General features: G+C 35.5%; 1 protein-coding gene and 2 long non-coding RNA genes across 3 annotated transcripts; 1 reads left to right on the top strand and 2 right to left on the bottom strand.

Moving 5' to 3' along the window:
* Window positions 1–3,993: 3,993 nt before the first annotated feature.
* On the bottom strand, window positions 3,994–8,408 carry LOC131010677 (uncharacterized). The gene is made up of 3 exons (XM_057938335.1): window positions 8,055–8,408; window positions 6,837–7,180; window positions 3,994–6,012 (listed from the first exon to the last, which is right to left on the bottom strand). Exons 1-3 carry the CDS (start codon window positions 8,269–8,271, stop codon window positions 4,156–4,158), a joined length of 2,418 nt encoding a protein of 805 aa, XP_057794318.1. The 5' UTR covers window positions 8,272–8,408; the 3' UTR covers window positions 3,994–4,155.
* A 911-nt stretch (window positions 8,409–9,319) lies between these two features.
* On the bottom strand, window positions 9,320–9,984 carry LOC131010721 (uncharacterized). Its single transcript, XR_009096642.1, has 2 exons — window positions 9,714–9,984; window positions 9,320–9,554 (listed from the first exon to the last, which is right to left on the bottom strand). It is a non-coding gene; the product is annotated as an uncharacterized LOC131010721 (long non-coding RNA).
* On the top strand, window positions 9,398–10,059 carry LOC131010722 (uncharacterized). Its single transcript, XR_009096643.1, has 2 exons — window positions 9,398–9,618; window positions 9,809–10,059. It is a non-coding gene; the product is annotated as an uncharacterized LOC131010722 (long non-coding RNA).
* The last annotated feature ends 8,888 nt before the right edge of the window (window positions 10,060–18,947 follow it).

The following is an 18,947-nucleotide window of genomic DNA, read 5'->3' as shown; positions in this document are numbered from 1 at the left end:
CATCTTTGTCTCCAACCACTCTCATTTGCTGCACCTCATCATCACATTACAAAAAGCAATTCCTAATAACCGTAGCGAAATTCAAGAAAATAATATATAAAAATGATACTTCCTCCGTCCCATGAAGCATGACCAAGTTCTTTGCGGCAGGGGAATTAAGAAATTAGAATTTTATGTGTTAAGTGTGGTAGGTGAAAAAGTGAAAAGGTGAATAAAAGGTAAATTTTTTGTTATTTTTAGAAACAAGTCAAGCTTCGTGTGACGGAGAGAGTATGCAAAATCAAGATTCTATATATATGAATCAAAACCTTCAAAGGAAGTAAATAACGAAGCGTCATCTATCTTTGGAAAAAAGGATTTTGTAAAAATTCCTATAAACGAAAATAATAAAAATCAAATTGGTGGGGGCTTAAGCCCCTTCCCAACTACGTGTGACAACCTCAACCTACTGTATTTTTGAAAATTGAGATCGTTTATTTCAAACGATGCATATTTTATCTATTATTCTCGTGAATTAAATCCCAAATATATATTCATTTCATGAACTCACCTTAATATATATGCACTTGTACATTTCATTAATGGACGATGTAATACTTTAAAGTTGTCACTAATTAACAAGATACTTTACTACTATAAAATATTGCCAATATATTAAACAAAAATCAAAATTGTACTTCAAGAGTGTCAAATTTTATCAAATCGAAATTGGCTTTTATTTAGGGTGAAATGTCAAACTAGCCCAAAAAATAAATAGTAAAACTTATAAATCCATAAGTATACAATTATAACAAAAATAACTATTTTTATATTAAAAGATAATGTATCCTTAATGTGAACCATAAATAATAAAACAACACATTCTATTTTAACTTAAAAAAAATTGTGACAGACATAATCTCTTTGTTCTCTTTCCCCTCTCTCTCTCTATCAAATCGTAGAACCCTTTCTTTCATTTCTCTTCTCACTTCTCTCTTCCTCCGCATTAATTCTATACCAAACCCTAGTTACTTTCCACCCACCCCACTCACGGCCGCCGGACACCCCGCCGCTTGCCCACTACACGAATGCCCCGCCGCATGCCCACGTAGTGTCGCTTACCTCGATAGCATCGATTGCCTTGTTGACCGCTAGCCCACTGTTCCAACACTTGTCAAGAATAGACCTTGGAACGAGTGATGTAAATGGAATATCGTCCTATGTGCTTACGCGACAGAAAATCGAAATAACACGGAATAACACTAATTCGAATAATAACACAAATTCGAAACAACATTTTATTAATATTCTTCGTTCTACAACAAATACAACTACAAATATAAGTACAAATATTATAGAAAAATACAAAATAAAACGAAATCTCGCAAAGTTATCCGTCGGTATATGGTCGACATGTGAATTTGACAGAATAACATAAAAAAATGACTTATTCCTCGAGAGGCAACAAAGTTTAACAACTTCTGCAAAATTTGGCACACTTGGTATGAATGGTATGAAATGACAAATTTCGTACCATTCGTGCCGCACATATATCCGAAGGATCTCTACTGCTCAAAGAATGGATGGTACCTTTTGACCATTCATTCCTCCGGGTGATACGACAAGTATTGGTACGGATGGAACGAAATCGTACGATTTCGTTCCACATTTTTTTAAATCTGAATTTGAATCTTGTAACTCTCGTAGTTTTGGAACTTCTTAAACTCATATTTCACTGAATTCTGCATAAAATGAGAATGTTGCCAGATGTGACAAAGAAAATCAGAGAAGGGGTCGTCGGAAATAAAAAGAAAAAGCAGCTCGTCGGAAAGAGAGAGAGAGACGTATAAAACTAGCGTTTGAGAGAAAGAGCGATATATAAATGTAACAAAGCCCGTATTCTTTGTTTGTACGTAAAACATATAAGGTTGGGGGTAATATTTGTGAGTCCTTTTGTTTAATCTTATTGCTATGGGTTGAGAAAATAACTTACGAGAAATAATGTTGGATGAATAATTATTGTTTTTCACCATTTTCAGTGGATATTTCACATCATTAATACTAGTTTTAAGGGGTTTTGACAAATAAAATCACGAACTATTTTGAAATTGTAATTTTGACGTGACTTTTGAAGTGTGGCGAATTAAATCACCACCTATTCATTTTTTGCAATTATGTCCCCCAATTATTTTTTATCGTCGGATTGTTGAATTAGAGCTTACTTAGATTAGTTCGCCACGTAATATTTATGTTATGACATCGTTTGCAATAAAATAGTTTAATATTGAAAATTATAGTACAAAATATGGTCCCTTTATAATTTCAAAAAAAATTTAATTGAAATTGTACTAAACAACGTTATTTAGGCCTTACGAAAATGACGTTTTTACTAAGCCATGTAAGTTTCAATTCAGTACTCTGATGATCGAAAAAAAATTAAGATAATGGAATTATAAAAATTAAAAATGTGATAATTTAATTTATCATATTTTAAAAATTACGTTAAAATTACGATTTCAAAATAATTTGTGATTTTATTTGTCAAGAACCTTGAATGTTGAAGGTGATGGCCTGATGGCGAAGGAGTTGTAAAAAGGCAATAAAGGAGAAATATGGGGCAAAATCGAAGAAAAGGTGATTGTGCTCTCCGGTGACTTGGTTCGTAAATCGTGATTGCTTGGGAATTGGGATTAGAAAGCTCCAACTTGGAAAAGATGTTTGGAGAAGTGTGTTGTCATCAATTTAGGTGCAACTACTAATTTTGATGAAATGTATTATTGCGTTTTGTCATTAACCAATATTTATCCCATTTTTTAAATTTTCTTTTTAGGGTACAACCATCCGTGAAATTTTGATTCCATTGTCTAAAATGTAGTACATATTTATGATGCAATATCTAAAAGTTATTTTGATATTAGTTTTTGTAAATTCAGAATTTAATTACATATCACCCTCTTCATTTAAAACACCCCCACAATGTTTAGAAAACCTATAGAGAATGGGGACGTTTTGAATTATCACAAAAACTTGAGTGAAATCGGTTGCACGGTATAACCGGGTTACACCCGCACTCAAATCCTGACCTGCATCTTAATCTGAATCTGTATCCTGACTCAAACCGTGTAAATAACATTATTCAATTATACAAATGACACTGACTATAATTGACACTATTCGATTATACAAATAACAGTGTTTATAATTGACATTGTTCGGTTATATAAATGACACTGCATATAATTGACACTATTCGATTATATAAATGATACTATAACATTTTAAAATCTTATAGTAACATTTGTATAACCGAATAATGTCAGTTACAGGCAGTGCCATTGGTATAATTGAATAATGTCATTTACACGGCTTGGGTCAAAATGCGGGTCAGGATCTGGGCGTGGGTACAATCCAATTGCACGATGCAACCTGTTGCACCCAAGACCACTTCTTGATTCTTGAATTATCGGGTCGCGTAGTAACTAACACAATTTCTTTATCAAAACCTAGAGGGTTAATTCTATAAACCTCCAGTTATCAATGAAATAATTAGTTTGGAACTTAATTAATATTGACAACCATTAAATAATGTTTTTCTAATATTTATGGGGGGAAAATGCCGAAATCGGCAATGCAATGTAATACAGGAACATAAAAGATACAAGTGCTACAAAGGTGGCCATAAATTTGAACTGCAGTGAATCAGTTCCATGCAAAAAAAAACAATGTTCTGCAAAATTTGATGAAAACTGCTTCTTGGGTTATCTTTCAATGCAGAAACTAACAAGCTCAATTCACTCCCAAAACAACTAAATTCATCTCAATCTCGTATTTCATTTCATCACACTGCGTCACCACACTATCAATCCCAAACCTTAGAAGGTACAACTGTAGAAGGAGAGTTGCAATTTTCTTGGGGTAGATGATTTTATTCATGTGTTATAGTTGCAAAGATTTGTCTCTTTTCCCTGACAGTAATTGCAATTATTTGAAGTATCAATAAATTAGAACAAAGTATTCTCTCAACAGTCTCTTTTATTCATTGTTAATCGGCATACTTTCGCAATGTGAATAGGAATTCGATATAATACACCAATTTTGATATAGTCCAACAAAAGGAAAGGCTAACGATTTTATCCATAGCATATATACATAAGGACTCGATATTCTTAAAAAGTATTAGATGAGACTCACGGCCATTTCCGAGCTGCTTGTAGGAGATAGGCTGTGAGCCTCCAAATGTGATGAGACCACCGCATCTTCAGCAGAGATTCCAAGATCTACCAAGAGGCAGTTTGTCGACAAAACATACGTTGTTTCATTCCCATTAGTGCTAACACCATCAATCTCTATCGTATCGATGGGAGGAGCTTCAGTATTTGATTCTGCTGCTTCATCATCTAAAAGAGCTTCAAGGGCAGACTTCGTACTCATGTGCAAATCAGAAGTGAATTTCACTTCTAAAATAGGAAACTCGAAGTCTAAAGAAGTAACATGTGAAGGGTCAGATACACGTTCGGAGACTACGACCTCTTCTAAAGCAGCATCCTGATCATCGGGCTTACTAGTTAGGTTACTTTCATCAGAAATGTTGTGCATGCGGGTATCTATTGAGTCCTTGGCTGGATTAGGTGCAGAACCATTAGTAATTTCAGCACGACCACTACTACTATTCCCTTCGAAATAAGTGTCTATCATATTTACTTTGGAGCTCTCATTCACGCATCCTTTAGAAGCAGCAGGGGAGTTACCATTAGATGGTGAACCAATCTCATCTGTGCTTTCTTTTCTACCAAAATCACACGAGTCAGCAGAATCATTGCTAAGAGGGACCGTCTCATTACCATGGTCCCTTTTCTCATTTTCAGTAACAGAAGCCACATCTAACGAGGACTGGACAAAATTCAGTTGCTCCTCACTCCCAGTTTCTTCCACAATAAAATCAGGAGCTTCGACTATAAAGGCATGAGCATTCTGTGATGACTCTGTACTGCCATTCTCTGCAGCAGCGAATTCTCTAGTCTCACTTTGACAAGATTTAGCATGCCCCTGATACTGAATTTCCTCATTTACATCACCAGGGGTCTCTATAGGTGTTTGTATAGGTAAAGAAGGATTAACTGCAGTAGACATAAACCCGTTAAGTGCTGCTGCCAAAGCATCATCAACCGACAAAGTTTTCTTTGGCTTCATGCAAGGAGAATCCTCCAATGGTTTACAATCATCATTATCTTCATCATCTTCACCATATGAAAATTCAGGAGCAGTTATAATAAGGCCTGGATTAAAATTTGCCTCAAGTGATAAGTTAGGCATGTTATCACTTGCAAAATCCTTCTTTTCAACTTCATCATTGTAGAAAGAGCTTGCGTTTGATTCACTGCATGAAAATGTAGGGGCAGAGATTCTTGTGCAATGTGGCAAACCAAAATCATGAGAACTCTTGGCAAGTTTTTCAAGTTGATTCTCAACTTGTTGAAGCCTTGCCTCTATCCTCTCTATTGGCCCCAACATTTTCTCTTCGAACCTCAAACATATATCTTCCACTCTACTCAGACGAGAGACGAGCTGTTCCATAGCTGTTTCAAGATGGCTTGGCTGAAAACCATTTGCATCTGCTGCCTCACCACATTGCTTTGCAGAAGTGTGTTGCTGATGTTCAGCTGACTCAGTAGTATCCTCACAATGTTCCTTTGGCATCACAACTTGTTGAGGAGAATCAATTTTGTCAATAATTGTTGATACGGATTCCATCTTACTATTCTTAAGCACTTCATCAGATTTTTCTTGAGCTCGGCTTACACCCGATTTTGATAACTGCAGAAGGGTTGGCATGAACATGGCCATAAGAGAACTTTGTGCCAAGCCTCCTGCCGACGCAGCCCCATTTCCCGAATCAGTTGACTCCACAGGATCCACAAACACATATATTTCATCCACATATACATGTCCTTTGTCCTGAAGTGATAATAATCGAATTGTAAGTGACAAACAAGGCTCTGAATCACTTATCTGTGCCGTAGCCTCATATAGGTCCTGCATAAAAGTTAAAATTATACACCATAATAAGTTGCCCATGCAGAATTGACACTTCATCCACAAAGTACAGTTATTAGAACATGAGGATCCACCATAGTACCTCGAGAGGTTATAGGTCTGAAGACAAATAATAAAAATAACAAAAATGCACAACATGAAACTTTTTGGGTTCTATTATTTGCTAAGTAGAAATTTACTACACGCCACCCACATAGTAATGTGTAAATGAAAAGCTTAAAGAAATTATGAATGCACTATCATTCCCCTCAAACGTATCCCAGTTGCTAACATGGTAAATCATCAAGCATCAACCAGTAAGAAAATCCTTCATGGCTGTAACGTAATTGAAGAGGGGGGCAAGGGGAGAAAACGACATCAATTTATCCAGTACTACTTCTAGAGCAGAAGAAACAACTTCATCCAAACAAGGGTCAAATGCAGAGTACAAGAAGCAAACATCCTATTTTTTTTATTAAAACACTTCAAATCCCTAAGTAGTGAATACAAGGAAATTCTCAATATATATATATATAACCCTATATATATTATGTATCTTAATTAGAATCATCATTAATTATATAAATTAAATGTAAAAACTACTAAAACTACAGACTTTATGTAAATGATAGAAAACTATACGTACATGTTTGGTGAAATATTATTGTTCATAAGATAACAAGAAATATCTTGGTAATACATGTAGGTGTGCATAACTCACAGATTGTAGGTGGAATGTACATTAGTTTGGTAGAGTAATTGTACCATTTTTTAATGTACAAATGCACCACTTTGGTGCAAAGAGTTAGAGATTTCCCTTATACCTGTATGTTGTTCAATCCATTGGTACCAGTCTTATCTGAAGCAGGACTGCTCCCAGTCCCAGGGACTTTTATCTTAACCCAATCATCCTCACTAGTGGCAGCACTTCCTCCACTTGAAGCAGTTTCTGCAGTTACGTCTCCTGATAAAGATTTCCCATGCTCCTCAGCAACATCTTCAACACAACAGGTTTGGAGAACTTTGTCACCTCGTTCAGCAACACCACACCGAACAGTAGACAGATACTCGTTGATACTATGAGAAGAAGTTGCATAATAGATCTCATATGCACGAGCAGTGCTCCGAACATATATTTGCCCAACCTCATACTTTTGCTTAAAACATACTGCAAAAAATGATGTTACAATTCATCATAAGACATTGCTATAACATTGTCTGGATGGTACGGAACCAGACTTAAATGAAGAACTATACAAGATCTATGAACTTAAATGTATACACTATACAGTTAAGGATCAAAACTAAAGTATTGCTCCCTTAGTTTCTTTTAAGTATTAATTTGTAGTAGTATTAATTAATATAGGATCTAATGTAGGATCTTCAGAGAACATATCTCTCTTTATGTCCAAATTAATATTCTGGTTAATTGATTTCCCAAACATTAACTCCTAGCAAACATAAGCTAAATTTCTCCAAATTCTCTTCTGGATTTATTTTATTGCATGAAGATGAAAGAATGCAATCCAACGCAAGCACAAGAAATAGCCTTCGATGCAGAACCTCTAATACAGCGATACTATTGTAAAACATCAAATGCCAGTTGAATTGAAATATCAAATTTCTTTTTCTTAGAGAAAATACGACTCAAGAACAAAAACCAATCAATCAAATGGAAAATTAAGTGACTGATTTGAAAAGAAAATAAATTCTTATAGAATGTTGAACATGTAAATCAGGAGGGCACTATCGAATGCATGAATTCATGATCTAGCATACTCCATCCCAGCAGAAATATACCATCGAACTCCATAACAACTTCACACGATCTTTACTCCCGGAAACTCAACTTCAAAATTTTAAAAACAATCTAAACAGATAATGACTAAACCTACAATCACCATAAACTCTATAAATCCAAAAATAAAAGGCGAAGAAGCCTAAATGCACTGTAGATCAAAACAACTCGGTAGCAGCGATAGCATACTTGAAATTTCTTAAAAATACACAAACAAACAGGACGGAAAAAAATCGACACTTACTCTTAATTTCACAATGGCCAGAATCGGGGCTACGAGGCTTCAGAATCAGTGGCAATTTAGAGGCCGTATTTTCTGGGTCGGGTTCTGCGATCGGCTCGTCAGAGGACTCAACGGTGACGGAAGATTCGAGAGAGCCGTGAGCGATGATCCAATTGGCTTCATAACTCCATTGTGGAATCTCACTGCAATTACTGGTAATGCAATCTTCTGGTTCCATTTCTCTCTACCGATTCTGAGTTAGGGTTTAAACTTCAAAGTACGAAAGTATGCTGATAAAAAGTAAGAGAGCTTCGTCTCAATTGAGTTCCGTTGCGTATTATCTACGGCCTACGGCCAAGTATGAAATATGACTTCTAGAATGAGTCAACAAATTATAAACAATCAATATACTATCAAATTACCTATTTTTTTATAATAAATTAAAAATTTACCCACTTAAATAAAAGCTTTAAAAATTACCTAATTTTTGTGTTAAATGATTAAACTGCTCTAACATTAAAATTTAAAAATTACCCATAAATACATTTAAGGGTGATAATCGATCCGATTCGGTTATAACCGAACCGATTTTTCGATTAACTAGAACCGATTAACCATAAAATAAATAATCGAAAACCAAATCGATTTTTTAACCGGTTAACCGGATTGGTTATGGCTTTGTAGGAATATGGGATATTCGGCGGTTATCATTAATTTATTTTTTAATTATTATTTTTTTCATAATTTCTAGTTATATCCTTTTAATTTTATTTAATACTCCCTCCGTCCCAATAAAAGTGGCCACATTTCCTTTTTGGGTGTCCCATTAAAAGTGGCTACTTTCTAAAATGGCAAAAGTTTACTTTAATTAAGTCAACAATTACTCACTAATTTGGTCAACAATTGTAGGCCACTTTCTAAAAATGCCAAAATTACTCACTAATTTGGTCAACAATTGTAGGCCACTTTCTAAAAATTACTCACTAATTTTGGTGGGTCACACTCAATTAAAACATAACAATCTCCTTCTTAATCTCCGTGCCCAAAAAAAAGTGGCTACTTTTATTGGGACGGAGGGAGTAACATTTATAGATATAGATTAGTTTAAGGTTAATTGCACCAAATATCACCAATTATGCCTAAATTTTATTTTCCCCAGAATTTTTAAAAAATTCATTTTTTTTTATCACAAATTGAATTAATTGTTCATTTTCCCCACAATTTTTTAGCTCCGGTGACCGGGAAGTTGACATGGCAGTGATGTAGATTTGAATTTACACATATTATTGACGTGGAATATATATTAATTTTAAATTACTCAAATAATATTAAATAATAACAAAATCACACAAAAAAGTCCTAATATCACTAAAATTAGAAAAGAAATCCCTAATTCCCTAACTCAAAGAAACCGGCAGCTTCTCCTCCATCCCAATCTCGCCGGCCGCCATCCACCTCTGTCTATCTTCAGTCTTTCTATCGCAAGGGGATTCTTCAAATTTCCAGCGCTCCACGACCCACCTGTCATCAATCTCGCCCGTTTCAAGATTTCCGATTGTTTTCTCAACACACTCTTGTTTCAAGCGTAAGTTGTTTGAAGTTGATTCAAAATTGGAGGTTCTCAAGATAGATGTTTTATGTTGGTTTGGAGCAAGAAGATAGAAGAGCACGACTACTTACCTAGCCTTCCAAAAGAATACTACGATGATGTATCTATCCATTCCAAAATTTCTTGCGCTTCTCTTCTATTTGTGAGTTTTCTCGTGTGTATGTAGGAATGGCAAGCGAGGCAGCGGAAAAAGACCAAGGAGTTTTAGAAGAGGCAGAAAAAGGAGGATGAGGAGGAAGAGAGAAAGGTTGATGAATATCGCGAAATTGGATTGCGCCTCAAGAATTATGGCGACGAAGATGGATGGCGGCCAACGAGATTTGGTGAAATTTGGATTCGCTTTAAAAATTATGGGGAAAATAAAATTTGGGCAAAGTTTGTGATATTTGGTATAATAAAAAAATGCAACTTTTTCAGTTGCCGGAGTGGAACGTGTGTGGCGTGTGCCGGCGAGCTACATCAGCGCCACGTCAACTCCGATCTGAGGGCGAAAAAAAAATCATGGGAAAATGAACAATTAATTCAATTTGTGATAAAAATATGAAATTTTTTAAAATTGTGGAAAAAATGAAATTCGGGCAAAATTGGTGATATTTGGTGCGATTAACCCATTAGTTTATATATAGATATATAAATTTAAACTAGCAAAAAAGAATTAACCGGTTTAGTTGAATTTATTTTTTAAAAATTGATTATTTAAAAAAAATTGACTTCAAATTAATAGTAGTAATAGAATTCAAACCTTGGCCCTTTTGGAAGAAAGAATGAGGTATTATCCACTCCACCAACTTATTATTTATATTTACTTAGAACAAAAATTATTTTATACTCCCTCCGTCCACGAAAGAACTTCCTATTTTTTTATTTCGGGACGTCCACGAAAGAACTTCCTACTTTTTCTATTTTGGGACAATACCCCACCAAAGACAATTCCCACCACTCAAATAACATTAATTAAAACAACACAATAAATTATTAATACTTTTTCACAATTCCCAATACACTTTACAACCTTTTCTCCACTCTCAATACACTATACAACATTTTATTAAAATCCGTGCCACTCCCTCCTAGGAAGTTCTTTCATGGACGGAGGGAGTATAAACCTGTAATTTTATATATAAAAAAATAATGAACAACTCTAAAATATTACTCCATCCGTCCCAGCTTTTAGTATCCAACTTTCCTTTTTTGGCCGTCCCACATTTTAGTATCCATTTCTATTTTTGGTAAAAGTAGGTGGGGCCCTTACTCCACTTTAATTATTTTAACTCTCACATAAAATGTGGGACTCTTATTCCACTCACAACACATCAATCACTTTATTAAAACCCGTGCCATTCTCAACTGGATACCAAAAGCCGGGACGGAGGGAGTATAAAATATTAAAATATAATAAATATATGTATTAATTATTATTAAACCAGTTAATTAATCGATTATTCGATTTAACTCGGTTACTGATTTAATCGAATAATCGATATATATAAAACTTAATAATCGGTAATCGAACCGAATCGGCTAATTTCGGTTATCGATTAACTGGAATTTCGGTTCGTTTACGGTTATAACCGAATAACTGGAACCGAATTACCACCCTTAAATACATTACACATTTAAAAAAAATATATCATATATACTCTCTTTCTCCCCTATCTCTTTTAATTCTCTCTTTCTCATCTCTCTCCTATTTCTCTAGCAGCTTTCTCTATCTCTCCTCTTTCTCTCCACAGTCACACACACACTATCTCTCTCTCTTATCTATCCTCTCTCTATTGTACGCACAGTTCAATTTATCTTGAATTCATCAGACATTTTTAGACTTCCTATGCAAGTTTTTTTCGTTGTTTTGATTCTTTTGAATTCTTCTTGCATTTTAATTTGAGAATGCTTCATTATTTTTGTTGAATTATTGAGTCAGTTGATGAGTAATTTTGAATAAAGTTTTCAAATTCAGAGTTTATGTTTGGAGCGTTTCGAGTAGTGTTATGCAAGTTAATCCGGTGCTTGATTGCTCCGGGTACACCGTGTACATCTCTTAGACAGAAGTTGAGGAGAAATTTTTCAGAAAATTGCAGATTACATTCATGTATCTGCATTTAATAATCTTGACTTCACATGTCACGATCGAACTTAACTAAGGATAGGTAAGCCGGGAAACCGTGACTAGGGAAGGGAAATTAGGAGAGGGGATAGAAAGGGGGTGATAAATAATAATAAAGGAATTGTACTAAGATTGAGATATAATATGAGAACAAGTCACACATATATAGATAATAGCGAGTAATCGATCATGAGTATCCGATTTAAGTATTTATACAATCACTTGATTTGATAATCCAACATAATAGGATAAACTGCATCATAAGTGAGTGTTCGCAGCGAAAATGAGAACGTGATACATGTATGAAGACATTTATCGCCAAGAGTTTATTTAGTAAATATGACAAAGCTCCGCACGACACCCCATCATCACTCATCACTACTCAACCTGCACATTTAGAAATACATGCAGGGCTGAGTACAAAGTACTCAGTAGACATATGTCGAAAATCATATACATACTTAATAACTGTAAATTGTCATGCCATTTCAATAGTATAACCAAGGGTTTTTACTTAAAAAGACCCAAGCATACTAAATTCATTTGTGATTCTAAAGTTCGTTTGATCAAACTAAGTTCTTTTGTAATCTATCATATCTGAAGCTGTGTGCCGGAGAGGTGGCCACCTCTCACGGACACCTGACCGGCCAATCCGCTCGATGACTCACGATCACTGTGTACATTAATTCGATTATAAACTGGCAGATATATATCGTACTAAAATCTAAAACATTTATGGCACGACAATAGTTGAAATGATTTCAATTCAAAAATTTCAGAAAATAATAACTTGCTCGAATGTAAACATTTATTTTGCTTGATATATATATATGAAAGTAAAGCCTACCTGATTGCAGAGTTGTGCTACTAAGGCAGTGATTCTTCTGATAGCACTGACTCTCACGCTTGACCTTTTATTATAGGAATACAAGGTAAGTCGTTTGGGAATCCTTAATTAATGAGAATGCATGCTTACTATGAGGTCCTTATTAATCAAGAAATTATTATTCAATAGCAACAACTTAAGTAGTTTTATTAATAATCATGACTATGATTAAATAATAAAACTGTGTTAGATATTTAACTAACGAGTTGACCTAATAGCAAATATTAATAATTGGTAAAGCATGAAACCAACACTTAAATCTAAACACTCATAACAAAGCAGAAAATCGACCTGTTGGTGTAGCAATCTCAATATAAACTCGAACTCCGGGAACCTTCAAAGAACACTTAAAGTAAATATGGTTGCTTCTATTATAATTGCGAGAGAGAGAGTATTACAGAGGAGCAGACGGAGTATTTATAGAGACTACAAGGGTAAGGGATAAAAAGGTATTTTTACATTCCTCACGTACTCTGCATACACTGCTGAGGGCGGCGGTCACTTTCCAACAAACTACATCGTTCTAACTAACTGACAGCTGTGTGGGTCTAAGTATTGTAAGCTATGGCTGCGCTGGCGGAGGTCTTGGACGTCTGCGTAGACGTTCTTCATTCTTGAGATGAGAATTGTTCTTTTAGTTCTCCAATTGTCCTCGCCGTGGTGGCGTTACTACTCAAGCCGCACGGGCATTGCTCCTTGAAACTCTGGTCTATGCAGGCTTTGTTCCTTGAAGCTCTGGTTTGCTAAGGTTTTGTCTCCTCAAGTTCTGGTCAATGGAAGATCTGGTGCAGACTTCATTCCCTCAAGTTCTTGGTCAGTAAAAGTAACTCATATACCTGCATAATCAGTGTAGGTTTAATATTAGTAATTACAGTCATGAATATGTAATCCTCTTTTGACCGCGCAGGCTATTACTGCTGCGCAGGTCCATTTCTCCTAGCGCGGGCCTTCAGGTCTTCTAGCTAATGCGTCTGCGCTGTCAATACAGTCTATTCTTCGCGAATGTAAGCATAAGTAATCATCATTTCACGTGTCTGCACTGATGGGGTTCTTATCCCTCATCAGCTACTCCCCCCTAGTCCATGAAAAGAGGTATGAATTTTCATGGACGAAACGTTCTTGAAGCCTTCCAACGATGTCAAGGCAGCGCAGGTAGTACATGATGAAGGATGTAGCCCCACGTGGATCGTTTCTCAGATATCTTAATTCACCATACAACGATTAATTCCTAACATGCTCCTATGAATTTAAGTGATGCACATTGGAGTTAGAATCACTTACTTGTGAATTGGATGCAGAGGTTGTTAACGGTTGAATCGAATGACTCCAGTTCTGACCTTCTGAACTGTATCCTGCTTAATTCTCAATGTTGGATGGACAACGAACTATGAGAACTCCCATAGAGAATTCGACCACCTTGAAATCGGCGCCTCCTACTGCTCTCTCTAAAACCCTAATTTTTGTGTGTCTTATTCTGAGAGCAGATAGTTGTATTTATAGATAAAACACAGTCCTAGGGCTCCAATAACTGTAATAGGCGTCCCTTACTCATTACTGGGCTCAGGAGACTTTGGGCCAGTCCAGGGATCAGATACAAGGAATAAAGATGGGCCTCTAATGAATTAATTCTTATGATCAGCCCAGATCATGATTAATTCATAAGTATTAATTCATTCCACTAGAGAATCAATACTAACTTACCCTTTTATTACCGATGATGAGTCGGGGCTTGTATTTAGACTTATTCAATCTCCGTATTTAAAATATCCGACATCCATTAATTAATTAAAGCTCTGACAGCTTAAATTAATTAATCTTTTGTAATCCTTAAGTAGTACCACTCAAACCTTATTATTGCGTCTGAACTTAATTAACCTGCAGGGTTTAACGCAATAAACCTTATTGAGCTCCTTAAGGGGATGTCATTATCCTATACTAGATACGGGTACTAATACAAATAACCAAATATCATATATTAACCGCTATCACCCAAGATACAGAGTACTCAAGTTAATATATAACTCTCACCCATAATAAATCAAAGTGATACACAAATCAACATATATATTTGAAATCTTATTAGTATTAAGATTTCATTAAGTCATCGAGATCTTGATTCTTCACGTATGTCAGATAGAAGAATACATCTCACCGTGATCCTATCAATACGTTATGACGTACCAGTATAGGCAAATAGTCAAGACAAACTATTTTCATCTATGCTACAGCCTAGACCAATGACTCGTCCTAGAGTCATCTCGGCTGTGATCTATTTATATCTCTTAAGTTTATTCCAATTATATGACCTTCTGTGATCTGTTAATCACCATATAATCTACTTATATATAGAGATAAAGGACATACATATGCAATCATGAACATAATCAGATAGGAGATAAAATAGTGAACACAAGAATCATTGTATACAAGCGTAAAACGTTCTTGCTTTCAGTATACAAATCCAACAATCTCCCACTTATACTAAAGCAAATTTTTAGTATACAATGTGTCTAAATACTAGCTATTACAAAACTATCACTTCTCCCACTTATACTGAAAGTTTCCTAAGTGGGTGGCATCAACCGCAATCCCATTCCTCGAGCATGCTTCTCGTAGGCCTTCTGTGGTAAGCCCTTTGTGCAAGGATCAGCTAAGTTCTCCAAGGTATTGATCTTCTCAACCAGCACATCTCCTCTTTGTACGATTTCTCGTATAATGTGGTACTTTCTCTCTTATTCTTGATGAGGATGATATTCGGGATTCAGAGCTCCCTCATGAAAACATCAATACCCTATCATAAAGGAAGAATCCCAACAGATCAGATCTAATTAAAGTATCTTCGTGAGTAGACTGTAAAAGACCCTTCCAGAGGGTAGAATGTAATTTTCTCAAAGTAGAGCAGAGCATAATCTCCTTAAGTCAGAGTAGAGTATGAATCCTTTAAGCCGGAGCAGAGCTGAAATACTACCTCAGAGCAGAATTTAGTCTACAAGAAAGTAAGTTGGGTAGCCTTAGAGGACAAATGTCGTCTGGCGGGATTGATGAACTTCAGCAGAGCTGATGTTCCTAGCAAGGCAGCGGAATACGGATGAAAAAGTAACTTTATACCTGGAAAAGAGAAGTGCACCTGCAAAACACTCGTTGTAACTGAATGTCAGGCGGTCACTATCCTTCTTTTTGCAGGAACCGCTACCCTAACCAACAATTTGTCGGCTGACGTGGAAGATACCTTAAAGTAGAAAAAACAACCTTGCCCCTAGGCGGAAGGAAGAAAATGAATGAGAATGACCGAAACACCCTCTCGTACTTGAGAGGAAAATTACTAAAATACTCATCGTGTCACGTAACCTATAAATAGCACAAATATCAGTTCTATGACACACTTGGTTTTCGAATATTTACCCAATTCAATGTTCAATCCTTTGATAACACCCCAATTCAAAAAAGACGACCGTTAGAAAGAGAAAAAGATGAAAGTAAAAGCGAGAAGGGCACCACGTACGTAGGAAGAGCACAACATTGAAGTAAAGAAACTTACGAGTATCAAGTATCCACCGAGTCCAGATTAGAACAAGTAATCAGTGTTGGTAAAAACCACCCTCACCAATTCTTTATTATTTTTTTATTTTTTAATACTCAGCTCAAATATATTCACTTAATTTTTTTTTTATTGATGAGGGTAATGTTTGTCGTTATAAGAATCACATCTTATCATGAAGGCAAGAGAGGCAAACGTAGAGAAACACGCAGATCGTATAGTGATATTGAAAACAAAGACAGGTCAGAGAAAAGAAAATCTTAGTGCTCGTTTGGTTCAAGTAGAGGAATGGAAAGGGAATTGAATCAAATAAAGGAGTGGAATGGTAACAATAACCACTACTTTATTGAGTGTTTGGTTTAATGATGGAAAGGAATCATTAATAAGGGATTCTATTTCTTTTGTTTCCCCTCTATTTTGAGGGGTAACAAATTGGGCGATTGAATTACCCTCAAGTAAGGGTAATGATTATCTCATTATCCAAACCAAACAACAAGTAATGGATTCAATTACTTTATTTCCTTTTCAACCCCCTAAAAACACCAAACCAAACGTGGGCTTATTCTGTATCATTGCTCACGAAACTGATTTCTATATATGCACTAAGCGACAAAATAGTTTATTACGGCTGAACACGCGGCGACCAACCATTTGCACTTTCTGGATAGGCTAGCAATAGACCGTTAAAGAGAGATCTTCACCAACAATCATCGGCCACGTCTAGATCATGCTGAGTACGTGAAGGACCTAAAAAGATGAGAATGCCCCCAGGTGCAAAGAATATCATATCTGAAAATACTATTTTGCCCATTCCTTTGTAAAACTCTATAAATGGCGAATAAACCTCTTTGATGTACATGCAAGCAATCTAATTCAAACACACTGTCACGTTGCTCATTTGATTTCTAATTTGTTGTCCTTGAGTGAGTGTGTGTTGGCCAAGTGGTACGCGGTTAATGTCTAAGGCCAAAGGTCTTGGGTTCGAGTCCTTCTTTATTTAATTCTGTTAATATATCAAAAAAATAATAATAATTTGTTGCCCTTGAAATTTACTTCGTCGATCACCTTTTATAGTTAGTTTCATCGAGTGATTCGAACTTTAACAAATTGGACAGTGCATTCGGAGTTAGGGCAGCCATCAAGAGAATTTCATTTTGAAATGTAGGAAAAAATCACTACATACCAAGTACTCGATCAAAGTCCAAGTCTACATTCTGAAGTGAGGAGCAGAATATATGCGCACACCACGTGTTCGACATAAGTCCCAAGCAAAGAGAAGTTGAAAAACAAAGAGAAAATTAAGCAAAATAACCAAAGGAAAAACCGTTGCGTTGTGGTATGGAGACCACTGCCTTGAAAGTGAAATTCGTTCGACCACATAGTTTTCACAGCTACCACTTACAGTTCGCACTTAAACTTTGGAAGGTTCAGAGTTAAGTGGAAAATTTCAATCAACATAATAAGTATAGATAACCATTAAAAGAGACATTCGCACGTCCTACACAAAAGTGAAACTAAATGGAAGTCGTTGGCATTGAGAAGCCACAACCTATTTCACGTTACGTCGATTAAGGCTAGGATAAATTACTAAATTTCGTAACAGTTCACTTCAAGCTAACAAAGACCAGCCCATAATACATTATACATTACTAAAAGTTTGAAAAGGATGCAAAAGATTATGGTTTAAAAACCAATGTGGAATGGAAGAAATAAGACTAAACTCTAACTATTTCCAGCAAACACAACTTTGAACGATGTATATAATTTTTTTCTAGATAGTTGTATGATATATACTAGTATATATATTGCAGATGAACTACCTAACCACAATAGCCATACAAAAAGCATAAAAAAATACAACCAAACAACATTCTAAATTTAGCTGTAATATGATGATTTTTTTTAAAATATATTTTTTGATTCAAAATAATAATATATTTATTGAAAAATACTTATCTATATTATATATTAAAGAGCAGTTCAACGGCTCTTTTCTCCCGCCACTGTTCCCACCAAATTTTTAAATCTTAAATTTTGTGATTGAGCCAATTTCTAGAAGCTTCTTGCAAAAGCTCGCATTCAAAAACAATTATATCGTGCTTTATTTTACTAGGGTTTGAATTAACACATATTTTCTTTCAGCACCCACGATTTCCACTAAAGCATATTATATATTTTTTAAGTTATACAATAAACATATTAACTTCCACCACAATTCTAATTAAATTCCACAATTTAATAAAAAAATATTTAGTAAATTAAATATCAACTGCCATCCATAACCATGATCCATATCTCCATGATTGCATCAGTTACGAACACCATATATCTGCACGTATCTATAAATCTATAAATATAACATAAATCTCAATTACTTCACTACACGAATTTCAGATCAGAAAATTTTCGTTCTTCTTTAAGATGGCCCCTCTATTCGGTGTAATCATGGAACTTCAAATAAGCTGTTATTCGAGCAACCTAGCTTATTTACAGCCATATATGATGTTGATTGTTGAAGTCGCACCATAGTAATATTTGTTTCTTATTGTACCTTCAATTAATTTATGGGTTAAGTACCAAATCCCCCCCCAACGTTGGGGCCCCTATCGCGTATAGGACCCTATACTCAGGGTAAGCGTTGTTTACTACCTCAACGTGACTAAACCTAAACAAATCCCCCCCTCTCCCCGCGTTTTAACGGCCTCAAACGTCGTCTGTGAATTAATTTTCTTTATTATTATTTTAATGCAAGTGGGCCCCATTTCAACGGTTTAGAG

The sequence above is a fragment of the Salvia miltiorrhiza genome, chromosome 2, assembly GCF_028751815.1.
Source record: "Salvia miltiorrhiza cultivar Shanhuang (shh) chromosome 2, IMPLAD_Smil_shh, whole genome shotgun sequence".
Classification (NCBI taxonomy): domain Eukaryota; kingdom Viridiplantae; phylum Streptophyta; class Magnoliopsida; order Lamiales; family Lamiaceae; genus Salvia; species Salvia miltiorrhiza.
The sequence above is the reverse complement of the archived record's forward strand: the minus strand, read 5'-3'. Positions and strand labels throughout refer to the sequence as shown.